This window comes from Diorhabda carinulata, chromosome 1 (genome assembly GCF_026250575.1).
Source record: "Diorhabda carinulata isolate Delta chromosome 1, icDioCari1.1, whole genome shotgun sequence".
NCBI classification, from domain to species: domain Eukaryota; kingdom Metazoa; phylum Arthropoda; class Insecta; order Coleoptera; family Chrysomelidae; genus Diorhabda; species Diorhabda carinulata.
Window position 1 is genome coordinate 28,777,535 of NC_079460.1, and position 20,297 is coordinate 28,797,831.

Sequence of the window (20,297 nt, forward strand, 5' to 3'; positions counted from 1 at the left end):
TTTGTTGATGCTCATTTCAAAATATATTTTATCCAATATTTATACAAATCGAGAGGATCTACACACAATCTGGTTGTGGTATATGCTATCAACTTAACATTGAACCTATGATGAACATAGATGCCACATATGTCAATCAGAGCTACATATTTAGAAATAACCGTTTATATTTCGTAAGGTACAAAATTTTATTTACCCAGTCTTGAATCTGTCAATATCTGACTAATTGAGTTTCACTAACCAAAGAATTGAGGTTCACCAAACTGTTGAAGAAGTATTTCCAAGGACTTTTCATTTTTCAAGAGAACAGGGTGGAAATTATAAAGATCTATTAATTAAATTTACAATACATCGAGGTACAGTCACTTCAATGAACTTTCAAATAAATTAAACCAAACTTCTGCACAGCAGGAATTATTTTCACTCCACTCTAAATTATTATCAATTTGATTGAATGTTGCTAGAGAACCATGAACTACTGAAATGCTCGGTGCGTTCTTTGGAGGAACCACATATTTCTTAAAGCTTTTATTTTTAGCAAAAACAAGTAATTCAAATGTAATGTAATTATTATATTTTAATTTTATAAATATAATCTTAAAGTAGAATATGGGCCGCTTCAGGCGCCCTCCACCACTCCACAGTATTAATTATCAGCTGAGGTGACGTAATCACTCAATGATTTGCTATTAATCTGTTAATAAACCGAAGAATATTTTTTTTATAAATTATTGTTTCAAAAAGAAATATATATTTATAGTTAAAAATTCTAATACATCGATTTGATAGTGTATCATCTCTTTTCACGTTTGTTTGCAGCGGGAAGTGACGTAGTAGTATCGGGCGCCTAACCGCAGCATCGAAATACGGGGGGTGTGTTAAAAATATGTGACTTGTGTCGACATAAGGCGATAACGGCAAAATTGGGGGTGTTGAAAAAAAAACATACAGGGTATGTTAAAAAGAGGTCACGTGTTTTGCAAGGTGATAACGGCCGACGTACGTGTTTCGTAAGACGTGTAAGATGATAACGGTGTAGGGCATATCGTTTTGTTGATAAGCGAACAAGTGACAGGGCGATAATGATAACATCGTCTATACGGGGTGTGACGTGTTTTGTTAATAATGGCAGGGGTGTGTTGTTGCGAACAAATGACATAAGGACATTGACATACAGACGGCCCAGACAATTACATACACAAATTGGAATTAAAACTTTAAACAACGACAACAAACCTTGACTAACCACAAAAAGCGATAATCGGAGCTGTTTACGTTATTCAATAGTAATCGCGATAAATTCACCAAAATCATAGTCATCATATACCAAGCATTCTAAAAATCATTTTTTCGTATATAATAATAACGATTAGTTCAGGCCAACTGATCAAAACACACAAATACTTCTTCAGCATTATGCTGTATTAAAAGAATCACAAACGAGGGAGTTGCCTTTTATACATTCCTGATGAAATGAAACCATAAAATATTGAAAACATTTTTTATTTCATTATAAAAGCATTATATAAAAATAACTCACTTGATAGTGCACAAACATTGTTTTTAATATAAATATATTTTGGCTTGGAGTGTCTTAAAGGTAATTCACAAATAGGTGTTGTTTTTCCGTCCTTTAACCATATCCGCATTAGATGCATATTACCAAATTAATGTAGAAGTGTCGCGCGATCTTGTTTGAGCCAATCGATTTAGTGGGTTGCAATGGTTTATACAGCCTGAAAATGCGTATTAATACTGTCTTACATACAGTCTTCGAGAGAGGGTTATATAAGAATTGGAGTTTCAATTAACAGCCCAAGTATGCCTTGTAGAATGATTTAATGAAGAATATTCCACAATTTGCCAGGAGCGAAATTTGATCGGTAAATATCCATTACTTTGTATTATCTTATTCAGACGTAGTTGTTGGCTTATACTTGGAGTGACGTGTGGTACATTCCAATATAATTTGCTTATTTCGACTCTTGGCTTCTCAGTTTCATCGGAACTTATTATTGCATCAGTATCATCACTTGCACGAATTAATATCAGATCCTGTTTCATATTGATAATTTTTTAAAAATCTTCAAAAAAACCAGATAAAAATCGTAATAGTATACAAACATTGAAATTTCCAGTTGCGTCAACCAACACCTTTTCACTCTTCATTTTTGGGAACCATCCCGCGTTTTGCATGAGAATACTCTCATTTTCATTCAGAGACAGGTAATTTTTTATTGTCGAAACAAGCCTTACATCACGTACAGAATCTATTACGACACCGTTCAGCTCATATCTAAGCTCACACAAGAATGCGATAGCGTTGTTGATAAATTTCAATTTAGTTGGTATAGTGCCTGTAGAAGTTTGCAGCTTTCCTTCAATGTATAAATAACTGTTTGAGGGTAGTGTATATGCATCTCATAATTATAGTTCAATTTACCAGGTATGAAGGGCTGATATGTGTGAAACTGGAATTGCGCAATAGTGGTATCATTGAAGGGCTCATCAGCAACATGTAGGATCTCCATTATATAAGTACTTTGAATCCAAGATATTTCAAAAATTGTCTATTTTTGGTTGTGAGTAGTGTCTTTGCTTTTATCAAACCGATGCCCCTACCAGAAATGGGGACCTTCCAATTAGAATTTTTCCAGGTGATATCAAAGGCAAATATAATTCCATTATCCGACCAGTATTGGAGAAGCAACGAGTGAGAGAAAGAACTGGTTCCGTACCATCTTCATTATTGAAAGTAGTAACAACCCGAAATATGAAAAAAAACCGGAAAGGGTATGTTGATGGAATGTTACCAAACCAATTGACTATAATTACTGTGATGATTACAATCAAATAGAAGAAAGATTAGAATTAGTTGTAGCTTTTCAGGCTGCCGGAAATACTGGTCATTCAAAGGAATTTGTATATATTATTGAAGAGTTGCGTGAGGCTGGAATAATTCAATAAATAAAGCGGAAGTTTATATCAGTAGTTCGTAAATCATCAAACAATGCCTATCAACAAATTTGGTAGCCACTTCCTTTCGAAATCAACCCATGATCGAGTGATATACTTAAATCATCGCCTCTATATCTATGCCAGCCAGATACCTATCACACAAATTTCATTCTTCGTTTAAAAGGTCAAAAGACTAAATTGAACAAGGAATTTTATGTATTGGATAATGGAGGAATTGCATTCAAATTTCCAAACAGTTGTAAAATTTCAAGTGTATCTCATTATAACGCCGATGGTGATGTAGTACTAAACAATGACATTTTCAAACTTCATGCACTTACTGGTGTATCCATTATAGAGGGGGATGTTATCAAGTTTAAATTAGGGTTTCCCACGTCCATTTGCATTGAAATGCTGCTGGAGTCTTCGATACAAAAAATATATATAAATGAGTCTTGGACTACATCATGGATCGAAGGAAAAATGTAATAATGTTTGTAAAAAAGAATTCTTATATAACTCTCTCTCGAAGAATGTAAGACAGTATTGATACGCATTTTCAGGCTGTATAAACCATTGCAACCAACTAAATCGATTGGCTCAAACAAGATCGCGCAATACTTCTACATTCATTTGGTTATATGCATCTAATGCGGATATGGTTAAAGGACGGGAAAACAACACCTATTTGTGAATTACCTTTAAGACACTCTAAGCCAAAATATATTTATAATAAAAACAATGTGTGTGCACTATCAAGTGTGTTATTTTATATATGATGCTTTTATAATGAAATAAAATGTTTTCAATATTTTATTGTTTCAATTCGTCAGGAATGTATAAAAAGCAACTCTCTCGTTTGTGATTCTTTTAATACAGCATAACGCTAGAGAAGTATTTGTGTGTTTTGATCAGTTGGCGTAGACTAATCGTAATTATTATTTACGAAAAAATAATTTTTGGAACGCTTGGTATATGATGACTATGATTTTGGTGAATTTATCGCGATTAATATTGAATAACGTAGAGTCAAGGTTTGTTGTCCTTGTTTAAAGTTTTAATTCTAATTTGTGTGTGTAATTTTACCATGTGCATACCGGTGCCGCCTTGCTGTGTGTGTAAAGGTATGCATCACCTACTTTACTACAATATCATCTAAAAATATTCTTCGATTTATTAACATATTAATAGCAAATCATTGAGTGATTACGTCACCCCAGCTGATAATTAATACTGTTGCGGTTTTGTGATAAATTCACTTCTTATAATCGTCAGCGAACGGTGGAGTGGTGGGGGGCATCTGAAGCTGCCCATACTCTACTTCTTAACTTCAATTTTGAAATCCAATATTTTCTAAAAAATTCCATATTAAATTTAATTTCCAAATCAACTTTGCTTTTATTTGAGATTAACTTGAGATAGGAGATTTCAATCTTTGAGGCATAAGTCACAATTTGAAAGAGCCGAAGCCATACAAACTGAAACGAAGAATTGAATATCATAGACTTTGAAAACTAGTACCATAAAGGTAAATTGGTTTTTTTAGAATTCCACATTTACAACGAAAACTTCTTCAGTTCTATCATCACAAAGCGCATCCCTCACTATACAATCATTCAAGTACTCAGAAATATGGTAGATTCTGGAATAAAAAGGTTCGCTAACAAGCACAAAGCTTGAATACAGCTATGTACTACAATGAAGAGAACACTTAGTTATTTTGCTATTTTAAGGCATACTTTTACAAATTTATTATTCTAGGGTAGAATATAATTGTTGACTGAATTGGCATAAGAATAAGAAGTCGCAAGCCATTATTCAAATTAATGTTTGTCAAGTAGTTAGAAATAAAATAGAAATAGGAGTTTGGTTACAAAAACAAAGTTATTTTCTTTTATTATTTAATTTGAAAAGCATGTGTACAGGAGAATCTAAAAAGTAATTCATTCTTTAAAAAGTAACGCACCAGATCTACCTAGTACGATTTAGTTCTTCCTGTGCATATACATTCAATATGGGCGAGATTTATAAACCCACCAACATACTTCAATCTTTTTTTATTTGAGTAGCAGCTTGTTTGGCTTGATGGGCTTGTAGTACAGCGACTGCTTCTTCCACTTTGTTCTTCAGCGATTCTTGATGTTCCAACATGTGTAGCAGTTCTGTATTGTCAATTTCCAGCAACATACCAGTTATTTTACCTAAAAAAATATTTTACATTACTTCATCAATGAGAATCTGAATCACTTATAACTAATAAAAATATTCAAATCACAACTTTCCTCACAAGTCAAGGACAACGAAGCATGTAATGCTTCATAAATAAGTAAACTATTTTATGTTGAATTTCTAAAAATCCAACTGCCTAGATAGAACTATTTCTAATTCCTTCCACATTATTTCATACTTTCAGTACAAGATATTGATTAGTCGAAAAAACTAGAGAGATGGTCCTTGTGCTCAATTGCCACCCTCGGCGGATATTCACATTATTATAAATGATCCAAGTATATATTCGCCATACCATTCACTGTTGTGCTTTTATGTACAGTACTGTTCACAAGATCCACGACGTGTAGCTTGTTCTGTCTCCTTATAATGGAACTCTAAAATTTACGCAGAATCGTTTGATGTTTGTCGGCGACTTTGATGAAGGTTTTTTATAAACATCGGCGAGTAGTTTGTAATTTTTTTTAGAACTAATTTCTAGGAACTGTCTAGAAATGTCCATTCTGATATATATTCGAGCTTGTTTAACAGCGAGTTAGTTTATGTTAAAAAGTTGTAGTGAACGGAACAAAATTACAAAAGTAACTGGTGAATTTAAATAAATTATAAAAGTTAGTTAAATCATTACAGTACTACTTTCTCCATGAAGCACAAACCAGATATGGGAATTGTCTAGGATTTTTTCGAAAAAATGAGACTAAAAAGTCTGAATTAGATTAAGCAAAATACATTATTAACATTTTTTTTACCTGCCAAATCAGGGTACATCCGCTGAATAAGTGGGAACAATCTTTCTCCCAACATTTGTTTTTGTTCCTGTGGTGGAGCTGCAGCCAACATAGTAGTGGTGAGTGGTTCTTGGCCTTGAATATGTACTGCTTGTTGTACGGGTGGCGCCGCTCCTTGTAGACCCATAGCTTGTGGTGGATTTCTCATATTAGAAGTATATTTGAAGTTTGCCGTTCGGTTACCGGCTGCCACAACACCTATAAATTATGAAATAAATATTTAACTCAGTACGTATTTATTTTTGTGAATAACTGAATAATCATTTGTTTTCTGCCATATTTTTTCAAAAATGATTAATTTCAGTTTTCAACTGAAAATCGTGGTAATCACTTCGGGTACAGCTCTACTTAAGTATATTTTGTTTAAACATATACATTTAGAATAATACAACAGAACAAATCAAATGAGTTATCAATTATTATTATTAATTCATAGCAACCAACCAAAAAGCTTAATTCCAACTAGCCTTTTAAAATGTATGACTAGGTATTTGAATTTAAGTCAAAAGCCCAAAGTAGAATATTTTTGCAAAAGACACAGGAATGAAATATGTAATCGCTATTAATTCTAAATAAGAACTACTTAATTGAAATATATCAGATTTTTCAGGAAAAGTGAGGTATGAACCAGTTGCATAATTTTCAAGTTCCACATAAACATTTTGCGTAGATAGATATCAGCGCTTCGACGGTTCAATTTGGAATTTCAATAAACAAAAATGTAGACAAACAGAATATAAGTTTCGTAGAGGATATATTTTTATTAATCGGAGTTTACTTGAATGTCATAGGCACCTCTATAAGCAATTAAAAACCTTGTTGAAAATGAGGCAGTTTTAAGGCTTTTTGCTTTACCGAAGTGTTTCTTCGGTAAAGCAAAAGAATCAGAAAACAATCCCTGCAGTTCTAATAATCTATATATCTAAGGGTTTTGTTTGGAACCAGAGATTATAGCGCCTCCTTCTTCAGATTATTGAACAAGTAGGTGACTATTCAATCCAGTGTTTGTCAACATGACAAACGGAAGTAATAAAGCCTACGCCGCATGCATATTTCTGCATAGTGAAACTGAAGATGGTAAAGTTATAGTCAACCTTGTGCAAGCTAAGGCACGAATCAATATTTGTTCCACAATGCCTCTACTCGAGTTGATGGGAGTTGTGATTGGCATTCGATTGTTGAAGTTAGTGAAAGATGTTCTTCATTAGAAGGACGTTACCGTGTAGGGCTGGTCTGATTGTACAACGGTTGCGTGGATACAGCGCCAAATTGGTTCTTGTATAACCTGGCTTCATGTTCTGGGGCAACTCAACCCAGCAGATCTTCTTTCAAGAATTTGCAAAATCTATCAGCTTTTGGAATTGCAACGGTGGGAGGGCCCATTGGCTGCGCCAGGCTGAAACATGCTGGCCCCAGTCCCATTGCACATTCCATAGATTTCGCGTCAGAGTCGTGAAAAAACAGACAAATTCTCATCTGGCTGGAAGCATAAACAACTGTTGGCTCTATAATTATTTCTCAAAATTCGAGCAGATTGTGCGAATGGTTGCCTTTATGAGAATTTTTGTTCAAAATTGTCACAATAAACGGAACGGGCAGACTAAAATTGAGATGTCCGCTGCTTAAAACGTGTGAAAATTGGTACAAGAAAGTTTGGATTCTCTAAAAGATAAAATGATTTGTGACTTGCGCTCTTTTAGGGATCAAACTGGCGTTATAAGGGTGAAAACCAAGATTGCTCAAAGACATGATTAAATTCATGAAACAAATTCTACTTTCCTACAAACATTCTGTTGTGGAGCGGTTGTTTGTTGATAGTGATAAACGACTGGGTTATGTTGGATCGCAGACGGGTTATGCAGAACTGTATTACCTGTTGCCATCATGGCTGTAAAAAATTTATACAAAATCGCCTTGTCATATGGTTTTGTTTTTGAGGTCTGTGGGACAGATTATGCCTTTATGATGACCAAAAGGTTTGGATTGCCTCGGTCAGCTAGATTAACTGGGATAAAATTACCAAATTCTGTAAAATTGAAAGAAATTCAAGCCCCCTTCACCTTCTTGGTGAGGCGATTTTTTCGAGAGGATGGTGCAAATCGTGAAATGAGTATTATGTCTCCTTGACACAATCATATAGCAGTTTTTGAAAAATATTCAAGCAAGGGAAATCCAGACTGTGACGTCTTTTACTGTTATAACATCAATCAAAGGTTATAGTATCGTCAGTTACTGCTAGATAACTTTGCATCCAAATACCTTGGGTGGACTCATAGAAGAGGAACATGTGAACGTAAAATTGTCTAAAACTAGTTCGTGAGACTGATAGCAGCATTTGTGTACTGTATTTAAGCACATTCAAAGCAATATGGTTATGACCGCTTCAAAGAGTTTTCCCATTAAGGATTGACGTTGTTGCGCTATGTATTTCGTTTCTGTCATTCTATTTCCCAATTTGTTACAATTAGTTAATTTCATAGTTTTTTTCACAGGTTTTATACTTGTATATTGAATAAACGACAACACATCTTTCTGCTTCGTTTTTCTTATCTTTCCAAATTAATAATATACTGTAATTTATCTATATATAAATAATCCGTATTGGAGAAATGCAGTGACGTTTAGTAACTCTCACTTCTTTCTTGACCTGTTCCCAAATTTCAATTTCAAACAGGACATTTTTCTTTCAACGAGTTTCCCCTAAAATTAAGTATCCAAATAAACTTTCAATTTATATTGGAAAAAACGAAACTTATCCTTACTTCCATGAATTACTGCGAGAAACAGAAATAAGACATAGAAATAGAATCGAAAATTTTCATCTTTGAATGAAATCTGAAAAGAGCAAACTGAACAGCATCAAACCAAGAATCAAATAATGTGCGAAACAAAAATTTCAATCACTGGAAATAGTGCCAATGATAGTAAATGAACAGAACATAGCCAAATTTACTTACAGGTCTGCATTTACAGTGAAAATTTTTGAGCTTGTATAAGATCTGAATACCTTTATTTTTGTTTTGATGCAATCTAATTGCAACCATATGTCATAAAACAATTACTGTGATTTCGAGGATATTGAGTACTGGAAAGAAAATAAAAGGAAAAATCTAGCTCGAATCCGGATGAAATCTGGAATAAATTTCACTTTCTATTTTTTTTGCATATTATTGGTGTAATTGCAACTATTTCATTCCTAGCCAAACCCAAGCATGATGTAATAGATTATTGAATATATGTTCATAATATACAATGAAACTACAGAGCTGAAAAAATCCAACATACAGTATTTTGTAAAATATCACTACAAAAGAAGTAGACTAGTTAATGTGGATTTTAGTTATAAAATAAGAGCAAATTATCATCAAAAAATAACATTTTAGATACTAAATTTTTATAAACCGAGTCAAGTTATCTTGTATGTCTAGATTTTTCCAACTATCAGTTCTTATTAATTACCACAATTAGAATAATAAAATTACCCGCACCAATGTAGAAATTTTAATATATGTTTATTTATGCTAAAATAAAAAACGTGCTTCTAAAATTTTATAACAATTTTTGGGTACTTCAATATTAAAAAAAAAGCAGTAATAATCAACAGTAATAGGCAAAAGTTTAGAAAAACGTTTTTAAATGAATACATACTACATTATGTAAGGTCAGATACTTTTTTACTAGTCATTTATTCAATAGGAACAAAAACAAAAGAACGTGTAATTAGTTAAATCAATCTATTAAAAATTAGAATTTTGTTAAATAAATATCTAACCTTTTGGTTCAGGTTGGTTTGTTGGTCTTTAAATACACCACTATATTAAATATAGTTGTTAGAATCTAAATTCTCTTCAATATACAAATGATGAATATAATTAATGAAGATTTAATCTATACTCAATAGTAAATAAGCCTGATATCACCTAAATTTTGATATTTTGATTAGGAATATAATAATTGTAAGGATGGTAAAGGAATTTATGAATCTTTTTTTGCTGTATTATATGGTGTAGAGAATTCAAGTTGATACAGATGAATAGTTTATGTGAAACTACAAAGTATAATAAACAAAATTTCAATCCAATAAAGTTACAGAATTCCATCAATAAAATTAAACAAACTACCAACAAACTAAACCTGAACACCAAATCCCTCCCATTACCTTGCCCAGCAAGTGGACGGCCTTGCATACTTGGTGGTTGTTGTCCAGTGATAGGTCTAGGTACACTTATGTTGCTGCGCATTGCTGTGGATTGATTCGGTGGACGAGCGGCAGCTCTATATGTGTTAGGCATACCGGTATATGCTGTAGCTCCACCTTGGGCGCCTGGTCTTACTGGAGTTTGAGCTGGCCATCTGGGGCTCGCACGAATTTGAGTCATTTGTGCCGGTCCATAGAAGCGCTGGGTAGTTGGAATAGTGGGAACAAAGTAACCGCTGGACGCTCCTGGTTGAATGAATTGACCCATCTGGTGCATGCGCATATTTGCCATGCGCTGCATGTATTGAGAAGTTAAATGGGCTTTACGATCTTCTTTGCGCTGAGCTAAGGCAACATACAAAGGCTTAGTACCGACGATTCTACCATTCATTTCAGTTACTGCTTTCGTAGCTTCTTCTGGAGAGGAGAAACATACAAAACCAAAACCCTTACTACGACCTTCTTCCATCATTACTTTTGCTGAAGTTATGGTTCCGAATGGTGAAAATTCTTTGCGAAGACGTTCGTCGTCGATAGTGTCATCCAAGTTTTTAACATAGAGATTTACACCCTGGTAACGATTGAGTCTCTCCATTTTCAAAGCTTCAAAACGACGTTTCAATTCTTGTTGTCGCTCAGCCTTCTTTTGAGCCCTTCCAACATATAAAGGCTTACCTTCTAACAATTCTTTACCTAGAAATTAATCAAAATATTGGTTAAACACATCTCTAGTTTTAAAATTGAACTTAAATTACATCTATTTCATCCACATAAATTAAAGGAAATTAATACAAAGGTTCATTACCATAGTATAGTGAGTAGAATTTAGTTTTATTTTTTTTTAAGTACTTTCTATGATTTCTGCTTCTAGTTTCTAAGTTGAGTTCTTGTTAAGTATTAAAGAAGATAAAAAATGTATCAAATTACTGATAATTAACAATGACATTAATAATGACATGTGGTATTGTCAGATACTATTGAAAGTATATGTGCTTTGTCTCAAAATAACGTAACTAGTCTTGTCTTTACAATAATACTTTCAAAATAATTAACACTTGATGTACCTTACAGGAGAGTGAGAGTACATTTTATATATATATATATATATATATATATATATATATATATATATATATATATAAATACTAAAACAGCTGCATTTAATACTGAAAATTGATTATTAGACATTTTATATGTATATTATATACTAAATCTTCTCATTGAACTAATAATAACCTCAATACTTCACAAATTACTTGCAGTAGACTATAGAAAATAATTGTATACTCACCATTTAGAGCTTCAACTGCAGTTTCGGCTGCTTCTGGACTTTCAAAAGCAACAAAACCAAATCCTTTTGATTTGCCATCATCTTTACTCATTATTTTATAACTTGTTATTTTACCATATTTTTCAAACATAGAACGCAATTGTTCTTCGGACAAATCTTCTCCAAAGTTCTTAACGTAAACGTTAGTGAACAATTTTGCTTTCTCCCCGAGTTCCTTTTCTCTTTCTTTGCGGGGAATGAATCGGCCTACATATACTTTTTTACCGTTCAACAACATACCATTTACTTTTTCAATAGACTTATTTGCCGCTTCTTCAGTTTCAAAGTGAACAAATCCATAACCTTTACTTGTACCATTTTCATCTTGAGCCACTTTACAGCTGAGGATATTTCCGAATGCCGAAAAAGTATCGTACATTGCTTTGTTATCAATAGAGCGGTCCAGGTTTTTGATAAAAACATTTCCAACGCCAGATTTTCGCAAGGAAGGGTCTCGTTGGGACCACATAATGCGAATTGGTCTGCCTTTTATCAAGTCAAAATTCATAGTATCCAGAGCGCGCTCAGCTGAAATAAGAAAATTATTTTGTTAAATTATTAAATTGGCTACTTATTTAATCCCTGCAAAAAACATTTTTGCTTAAAATGGATGTAGTTAATGCAAATAGGCCTGCATTTTGTAGGGACAAAATTCACAGTATCCAGAGCTAAAACAAAAAATCGATTTAATGAACATCCTATAAATATATTAAAGAGATTTCAACTATGATATTAACATTCTGATATATCCTGTTGGGTGGTTCTATTAGCATCATCTACACATATCAATCATTAAAAATGTTTTCTCTTAAAACATACCATGACCTTGACAAGAATGCCTCAAAAAACAGGCGCTGCTTTAAATGTGCTACTATACAAATGCGACAAATATCAGCACCATATAAAACCCTTCAGTATAAGGATTCAAGACAGAACACCAGTCCCTCGGCAAGAATTGTATTAACAGAAGTATGACCTTGAAACTTTTATGCAACTTTCTTCTTCAAGAATTTTAGTTCACCTTGCCAATAATTTTCTTAGGTTCACCTACTAAACTACAATTATCCTTATGCTTAATGTATCTGGCAAAAGTAAAATTCTTTAATAAATTCATATATATATATATATATATATTTTTGTAATAAATTCTATTCAACTAGAAAAATCTTAATTATATTACTTTCAACTTCGTTGTTTGAAATTTGACCTGAATATTTCTGTAATGTGTAATTTCACCGAATGAGCAGGTTTGTAATGGAAAACATTCAATCAACATTATCAATAATTTGTACGAGTTCTATTCAAGTTGTTCTTTTATTGGTGTCTAAAAGATTAAGTAATTATAATAACACTTAACAAATCTTACAATATTTTTTGTGCTTGGTATTAAAAATGCAATGAATAACGTTTTTTGTAAGAATTATTCTCTAGTGAATTTACAGCTCCAGGCGGAGGCAGTAAGGCTCTAATCCTACAGCACATATTGTCTCATACATGATCAATGGACAAGACTTGTTGCAGACCAAGCTAGAGTTTCAATTTCTACTTTCTGAAGATAATTTTGTAGTACTCTAACCACGTAGGGGCATATAAAATCATGCATTAATAAAAATTCCTCTCACAAAAGGGTATCAATATGGTACCACACGCAGTTCTAAAATAACTGTAAAACCTTTCACAACCAACTTTCTGATTCAGCGTTTCAGTGTTCCTGGACAATCTGGAGACACTGTCATCGATAATATGAGTTAAAAAGAAAAATTGACATTAAGTAGAGTAATTTGAGTGGCAATTTTGACTTGATTGATGGCTCCGATGCCCCAATGTCGATCTTCTCCAGATCTTTGGTTATTATTGGTTACTAACGTAACCCGGAATCGTACCAGTGCTCTTATAAATTTTGTCTTTATACTTATTACTGGCCATAAGAATCATAAAATTGTTCTTCTGAGAATGTTATCAACTTTATATCAATATTATGAAATAGGCAGCTTCTTATGTACTAAATACAAAAACAGTGACTCAAAACATTGAAAAGATCGTCAAAAAATTAATATCTTAAATCCATTGTATCAGTTTAAAAATTTGACAGCAAATGTTTTAGTTTCAAAAATTATACGATAATTTTTGAGCAGCGTATTTACACAGAATAAAAGTTCAAGAACAATGGCAGTACATATATTACATAATTTTTCACATATTAGAAACTTATAACCAACAGCAATATAACTTGGTATGGTACTAATTAAGAAAAAATATTGATTACAAATTTAGTACTGTAACTATATCACAAATGGACTAATGCAAATTATCTTATCATTTAAGTCGAAGTGGTATTAAAAGTGAAGTAACTTGAAATATTCAGTAGTATCAAATACTCCGCCACATTGGTTTTTCATGCTTGATTCAAGATTTTGAAAATAATGTGAAACACACAAGGCACAATCAACAGTCTTGAATTTGCACTAAAAAGTCGCGCATGAATTGATGAACACAAAGTGTAGAAACAATTCGCTTAATATTACAAACTCCAAATTACAACAATTATCAAACACGTTCATTTGGCATGTAAACCTCAGTCCCTTAGTCTAATTTCTTAATTCGTTGTCCACCATGCACATTGGTACTTAAAACAAATTCAAAATTCTTACGAATAGAATACTAAAATTTCTATTTCCTAATCAGATCCCCCAATTCATCAACTAAAGCTCCTTCAGTATTATAGACAAAATGCAGCAACGGCTATATTTGTTATTCCAGTTAAATAAAATTTATAGAACCAAATTTGTTATCCAATAGCATTTTGAATAATTAAGACGAAAGATCGTATATCATAGTCTTTGAAATGAAAGACTGCAAATATATAAAAAAAATAGCTTTTGAAAGACTTATGGCACACACGTTCTCTGATATACCGGAGAGACAACCAGCTAAAAATCGAAATTCAATGATTTTTATGTGCGCTGTAGTAAACTTGAATGTATGTGCGAGTCGTTCCAGAATAACTGCAGATTTTTGGATAATTCTGGCTAATTCCTTAGGTAGCGAGCATCAATGCTCTCCCGGTCGCGTTAATATTAACGATTTTGGTAAACATTTATCCACAAATAATTACAGTAATCTTTAGGATCTGAACTCAAGTCTTTTGTTCCTCGATTGTGCTAAAATTTCCCAGTTTGATATAACGTGTATAAGTTCTAGTCGGCACAATTTGTAAGCTTTACCAGAAATGTGGGTGGCCGGCTTTAGGTACTAAGTTTATTACTGAATGATCCACTGAACAAAATTGTACCAATTTACAACTAAAACAAACTTCTTAATAAATTTTAAAGTATACACCTGTGTTCAGGAAAATCAATTAATTTGTTAACTCATTGGCGAAGTTTTTGGCCGATTATTTGGTATAACTCATTATTATTATCATAATTATGTCAGAGCACAAAATAAACCGAAATGTGATGATAATCAAAGATAAACTAGACCAGTTCCATACAGGATCATCAACACATCAGGTGTGATAAAAGCCCGTTATATGTGCTATTAAAATGATATATCAAGTTATTTATAAATATAGTAGGTAGTTTTAAGTAGCACCGCATATTTTTCTTTCAATGACCTTCACATCATGTTTAATATATTTTAATTGCAATATGGTATAAAAGGTATTTAAAAAGTTGACTAATAGCGGAAAAAATTCAGAAGTTCAACGTCCTATATAAGTCGAGGGAACATTTTGAAATCTACTGAACAAAGCGTTATTTTTCATTTATGATAGAAGTTTGATACTTGGCAGTTATGCACAACTTTTCACACCCGATAAAAATGACAGTATTTATAGTGATCTAAACCAGCGACCATATTTCTAAATTATATATACATTCTATTGGAAACGCTAATCAATGAGTCCGAATTAAAAAAATATTGTATTTGAAGTATTCAACTAACAAGTATATAGAATTTAAGCTTTGTTCGCGGGACTGATTCTGAATCAGTTGGTAAAAAATTTAGAATCGCCGTAATGCGCATGCTTGATTCCTAACCTATTCAGGATACTCCATTATTATTTCTTTTTATGAGGGTTTATTACCACTTCTTAATATTAGGAACTTATTGTTAATAAATTCTAATTCATTTTAATGTTACCACTCTTGTTAATATCACGTCTGTTTATTGCATAGTTTAAAAGTTTTTGATACAATTTGATGTAGAATTGAATATTTTGTGAAGCTTAAAATCAAGCTTAAACTATATGAGAAAAAAAGAACCATCAAGTTTTTATCTTTTCACTACAAAACACATTTTTTAGTTAAAATCGACAGATACTATCTAAACTTAAGATATCTCATTGCACAATAAATACAAACTGCTATTGAAGCATATATTAAATTAAAAAATTTATATTGAAATGAATACGTAAAAAACAAGCCAACAAATCTAACAGCTGATACCATTTCAAGATGACCCCTACTTTTTTGTATTACGCATGAGCAACCGAACGGAACTATTAATCCTCTAACAAGATCCGAGAACTGCTATAACTGATACGTAACCGGAAACGGTGTGACCCGCGAATACGGAACTTTTACTCTAAATTCAGAACTCATCGCCCCGCGAACGACAATTTTGGAAGTGCTATTCGAAATCAGATCCGCGAACAAAGCGATTACTCGTCAGTTGCAGTATAAAGTGCGCATCACTTAAATTGACATAATACTGATTGAAATAGTCAACCGGAGCAAGACGTCATGGTCGTCATATTTGTCGCATTCAGCGGACAAAACCGTTTTGCAACTATTGAACGACCCTAGCGGAATCGTTTGGTGACATTCGCTATAAACTAAATACGTTCTGGAGCGGACATCATGTTTCGGAGCGCTTTTAATTTGTGAGAGGTAGCGGAAGTGAAGTTTATTAAATCGACCTTGTTCTGTGATCAAACGTCAAGTTGTACCATTCTCAGAAGAAAAATGATTGAATTAATTTATGAAGATAAGAAAAATGAAACAGAACTGCATGAATTATTCTATATAATTTCGTTTTAAATTATAATGACAATTTTTATATACATATAAAAGTGGGTGAATTGTGAATACACCTTGTAATTTTTTGTAAAGGAACTAGACAAAGTACCTCCACATTTACCACTTATTAAGTCCAATACCAGTAACCAAAATATCGTCTGTTTCGAAAAGATAGCCGTAATAAACTAACAAGACACAGAAAACAAAAGTCTTGACAGCGAACGCTCAACATGTTCCCGATCGTTACAGTTATCACAGGTGACAGTACACCCGCTGAATGCGACCATTGTTATAGTTCACTTCCCAAAAAATTTTTGTGAGGTAGTGTGGATTCTTTCAAGATATTTAAAAAGTGTTCAATTAGTTTACTGTTGGATAAGATGGTGCATTGTGCCAGAAGGTATTTTTGCAAAATTCATCAAAGAAAAAATAACAAATTACTTAACATATATAAGATCGTCAACTAAGTTAAAAATTTTGTTTAGGAAGTGATCCCTGACCTGCCCTTAGAATGACAGTGTGTGACGTCAACTCTCCTGTAGTCTATTAACAAATATAAATAAAAATATATAAAAAAACTTCAAAATTGCCATTAGCTGAATCACTCATTTTTTTTAAATATCAAAATTTAGTTATATAAAAATATATTTGTAAAAATTTTCCAGAGTTCCAAAAAAATGGAATTACTGATTTAATGTAAATAAATACTTTTATTAAAAATACATTTATGATAGACAATTGTATTGTCAAATAAAATTCAAAGATGAACTTGTTGGGTTTGTGAGTAATGCTATTGGAAACTTTTCCTTAGCAGTGCGTATGTTTACTTGGAATTCACTAGAAAGTGTGCATTTGTTCAGTGTTTATAATTGTGTCAACAGACTTTTATCAATATATTGCAGACAACGACTTTAAGATGCATAAATTAGAAAGTGGCTAGCCAGGCAACGTTCCCATGAAATAGGAAAGATGGCAATTAGTCTTGAATAGGGCAAAAGGGCAAACGACTGTCAACAGGCATCTGATGGAGTTTGTATTTGGCAGTTATTGATAGCACACTATCTCGTGATTTGATAAGAAAATGGACAATGCAGTGGTAAAAGTACGAATTTTCTACAACAACGGAGGATGCTAAACATTCTGGATGCCCTGTTAAGGTCTACAATACAGGTGTCGTTTTTGTTCACTATCAACCACAAATGAAATTGTGTGATAACTTCGCACAAACTTATTGTGTCAGTATTAAGATTCAAGACACTTCTCAGCGTACAACATGAACAAATCAGGATCAATTAGTACTTCATTGTATCAAATATTACACAAAAAAATTCAAACTGAACAACTGCTTTCAATTGTGGTAGTATTTATTGATACGAGTCGATACTTTAGTTATGAAAGGGTCTTGTTAGAAACTGTATATACCTTTTCATTACATGGTGAAAGCAAGTAAGGCTGCCATATTGAAAAAAGATAATTCAAAGAATTCGTACTGATTTAATATCTACGAAAGCATTATCTGTACAAACAAATGAATTAATTTAAAAATTGTTTGTATAAAACTATAGAAGCACATAATATAGTTTAAGTGCATGACCATTTTCAATGTTTAATGCCGCAAAAATGTTTAGCAAATCAAGAGTGGGAGTGAAAGCAAAGCCATGCTTGCAGGAGAAAGTATATAAACCATGTGGGTAAGAAATTTACTAGAATATTGAGTATTTTCCAATATAACTGGAGCAATAAGCAGCTTGATTCGTTTCATAAGCTAGTTAGATGCAAGCAACAATATACCTTAGGTCAAGTGTAAGTTGATAAAGTTAACCTAATAGAATATCATAACATAATTTATACAGAAACATTTACAAATTTATTATTTATATATTTCAAATAAGGTGGGCAGATGACCTATTGGTGATAAAGTATAAAGTAATATTTATGTTGATAGTAATTCATGTACATATTATAATAAATGGTTGAACTATATATGTGTGTAAGGTTAAATCAGTTGCAATCAAATAGGTTCCTAATATTTGAAATAAATTGTTTATTTTCACCCTTTACCTATATGTAACATTAAAATGTTTCAACAAGCCAACAACCTACCCCCTTTTATTTCAACACAGCCTTCCTCTTTAAACAACTTTGAATTTTCAATATATATATATATATATATATATATATATATATATATATATATATATATATATATATATATATATATATATACATACAGCAGACCATTTAATGAAGTTTCACAAAGACAATAAGATGAATCCTCAAAATTAATTAAAAAAGCAGAAAAACTACCTGTGAAGCCTCATTTTATTATTTACAAGATACCTTTTAAAATGTACAAATAGAAAATATATTAGAGTAGGTTCAAAAAAAACAAAAAACTCGAATTGTTTATCAGAAGAAACCAATCTAAAATTGAAAAAAGTAGATTTTCGTTTTTCATAAAATACAAAAATTGATAAACTGTTGGAAAATGTAGCAAAAAATGAAATATAACATATGGAGCAACCCTTTGATCTCTGCCTATATCCTCAAAATTTTCAGAGACTATGAGGTTATATAAAGGAAGCAATGGTCCATATACAATATAAATAGTTAATTTTTTGAAACAATATTTCATATTGTAAAATTCTTTAGTAATCTTTGAAAGTAAATAAATAATGTGAGACAAACGATGAAGTCTATTTCTTTCTAACACAACGTAAAATTATGAAAATTATAAATTTTATTAACTGTTCTATGCAGAGACATTAATGATTAATCTTCAAATAGAAAACATACACGTGTTTTACTTTATCTACATGAAAACCTGTTAATCATCAACCAGAAAATTGGTATAAAAGACACAAGTAAATATTTGGATATCGGGAACACAATTTTTTCATACGAACATTAAAAAATAAAACTGAACTAATTTCCTTACCATCAGCGGGCTGTTGGAAGTTCACATATGCATATCCCAAAGATCTGCGAGTTATCAAATCTCTGCAAACGCGAATCGAGAGAACAGGGCCAGCAGTTGAAAATTTTTCGAAAAGCATGGCTTCAGTAATATCAGAGTGCAAATCCCCGACGTACAAAGACGCCATGGGGTAATTTGGGGCGCCTGGATTCATTACGTTTTTTACTTTTTTACACTATTTTTCGATTTTTTTTGTATTTTTTTATGGTTTTTCTTATATTTTTTTGTATTTTTAAATTAATTATTTCACAATTTTAAGTGGGTTGTGAAATGACCACAACACCACTCACGCTCACAGACTAATTTATAACAAAATGGAGCAAAGGAAATAATTTCTCACGCATTTATATACTAAGGGGATGTGACGTGTTGACATTGACAAAGTCAATTTGACAGTAAACTGTAATTATCACGGTCTTACAAACGTATGTTAACTGACGTTAAACTCTTAAGAACAAAATACAGACTTTTAAGTTTATTTTTTTATACTAAATAATTCACTGTATAAACAAGAAAGCATTCTATGAATAATTAGTACATTAGTTTTGAAATAATTACAGAGGCTCAGTTAACTACTATAGGTACGTTTGTTATCGTTTACCAATAGCTGTTCGGAGCTAAAGTAAATCATTTCGACAAATCAAATTACATATTCAGTTTTGAGACATGATACAGTGAATTAAGCAATTCACAAAAGAAATGGTAGTAGTAAACATTAATTTGATTTTATGAAATTTTGTTGAATGTGTCTAGAAAGACGCAATATCATAGAACTAGAGTTTTTAAAATTCGTAAT

The 20,297-nt window shown here is 32.1% G+C and overlaps 1 protein-coding gene across 2 annotated transcripts; it reads right to left on the reverse strand.

Annotated features, from left to right (window-relative positions):
- Positions 1–4,842: 4,842 nt before the first annotated feature.
- On the reverse strand, positions 4,843–19,872 carry LOC130896258 (polyadenylate-binding protein 1-like). 2 transcript variants are annotated; one of them, XM_057804230.1, is made up of 5 exons: positions 19,463–19,872; positions 11,465–12,031; positions 10,135–10,866; positions 5,937–6,173; positions 4,843–5,159 (listed from the first exon to the last, which is right to left on the reverse strand). In XM_057804230.1, the coding sequence occupies exons 1-5, from the start codon at positions 19,653–19,655 to the stop codon at positions 5,005–5,007; spliced, it is 1,884 nt and encodes a 627-aa protein (XP_057660213.1). In that variant the 5' UTR covers positions 19,656–19,872; the 3' UTR covers positions 4,843–5,004. The 2 variants fall into 2 exon arrangements, with proteins under 2 accessions (XP_057660213.1, XP_057660222.1); XM_057804239.1 differs by having other exon boundaries at positions 10,165–10,866; positions 19,463–19,859.
- Between the last annotated feature and the right edge of the window lie 425 nt (positions 19,873–20,297).

Coding starts and splice junctions, on each gene's coding strand:
- LOC130896258 (XM_057804230.1), bottom strand. CDS start 19,655: ATGAATCCAGGCGCCCCAAATTACCCCATGGCGTCTTTGTACGTCGGG. Junction 6,174..10,134: donor CCGTCCACTTGCTGGGCAAG/GTAATGGGAGGG, acceptor CATAATTTATAG/GTGTTGTGGCAGCCGGTAAC. Junction 5,160..5,936: donor GATGTACCCTGATTTGGCAG/GTAAAAAAAATG, acceptor ATATTTTTTTAG/GTAAAATAACTGGTATGTTG.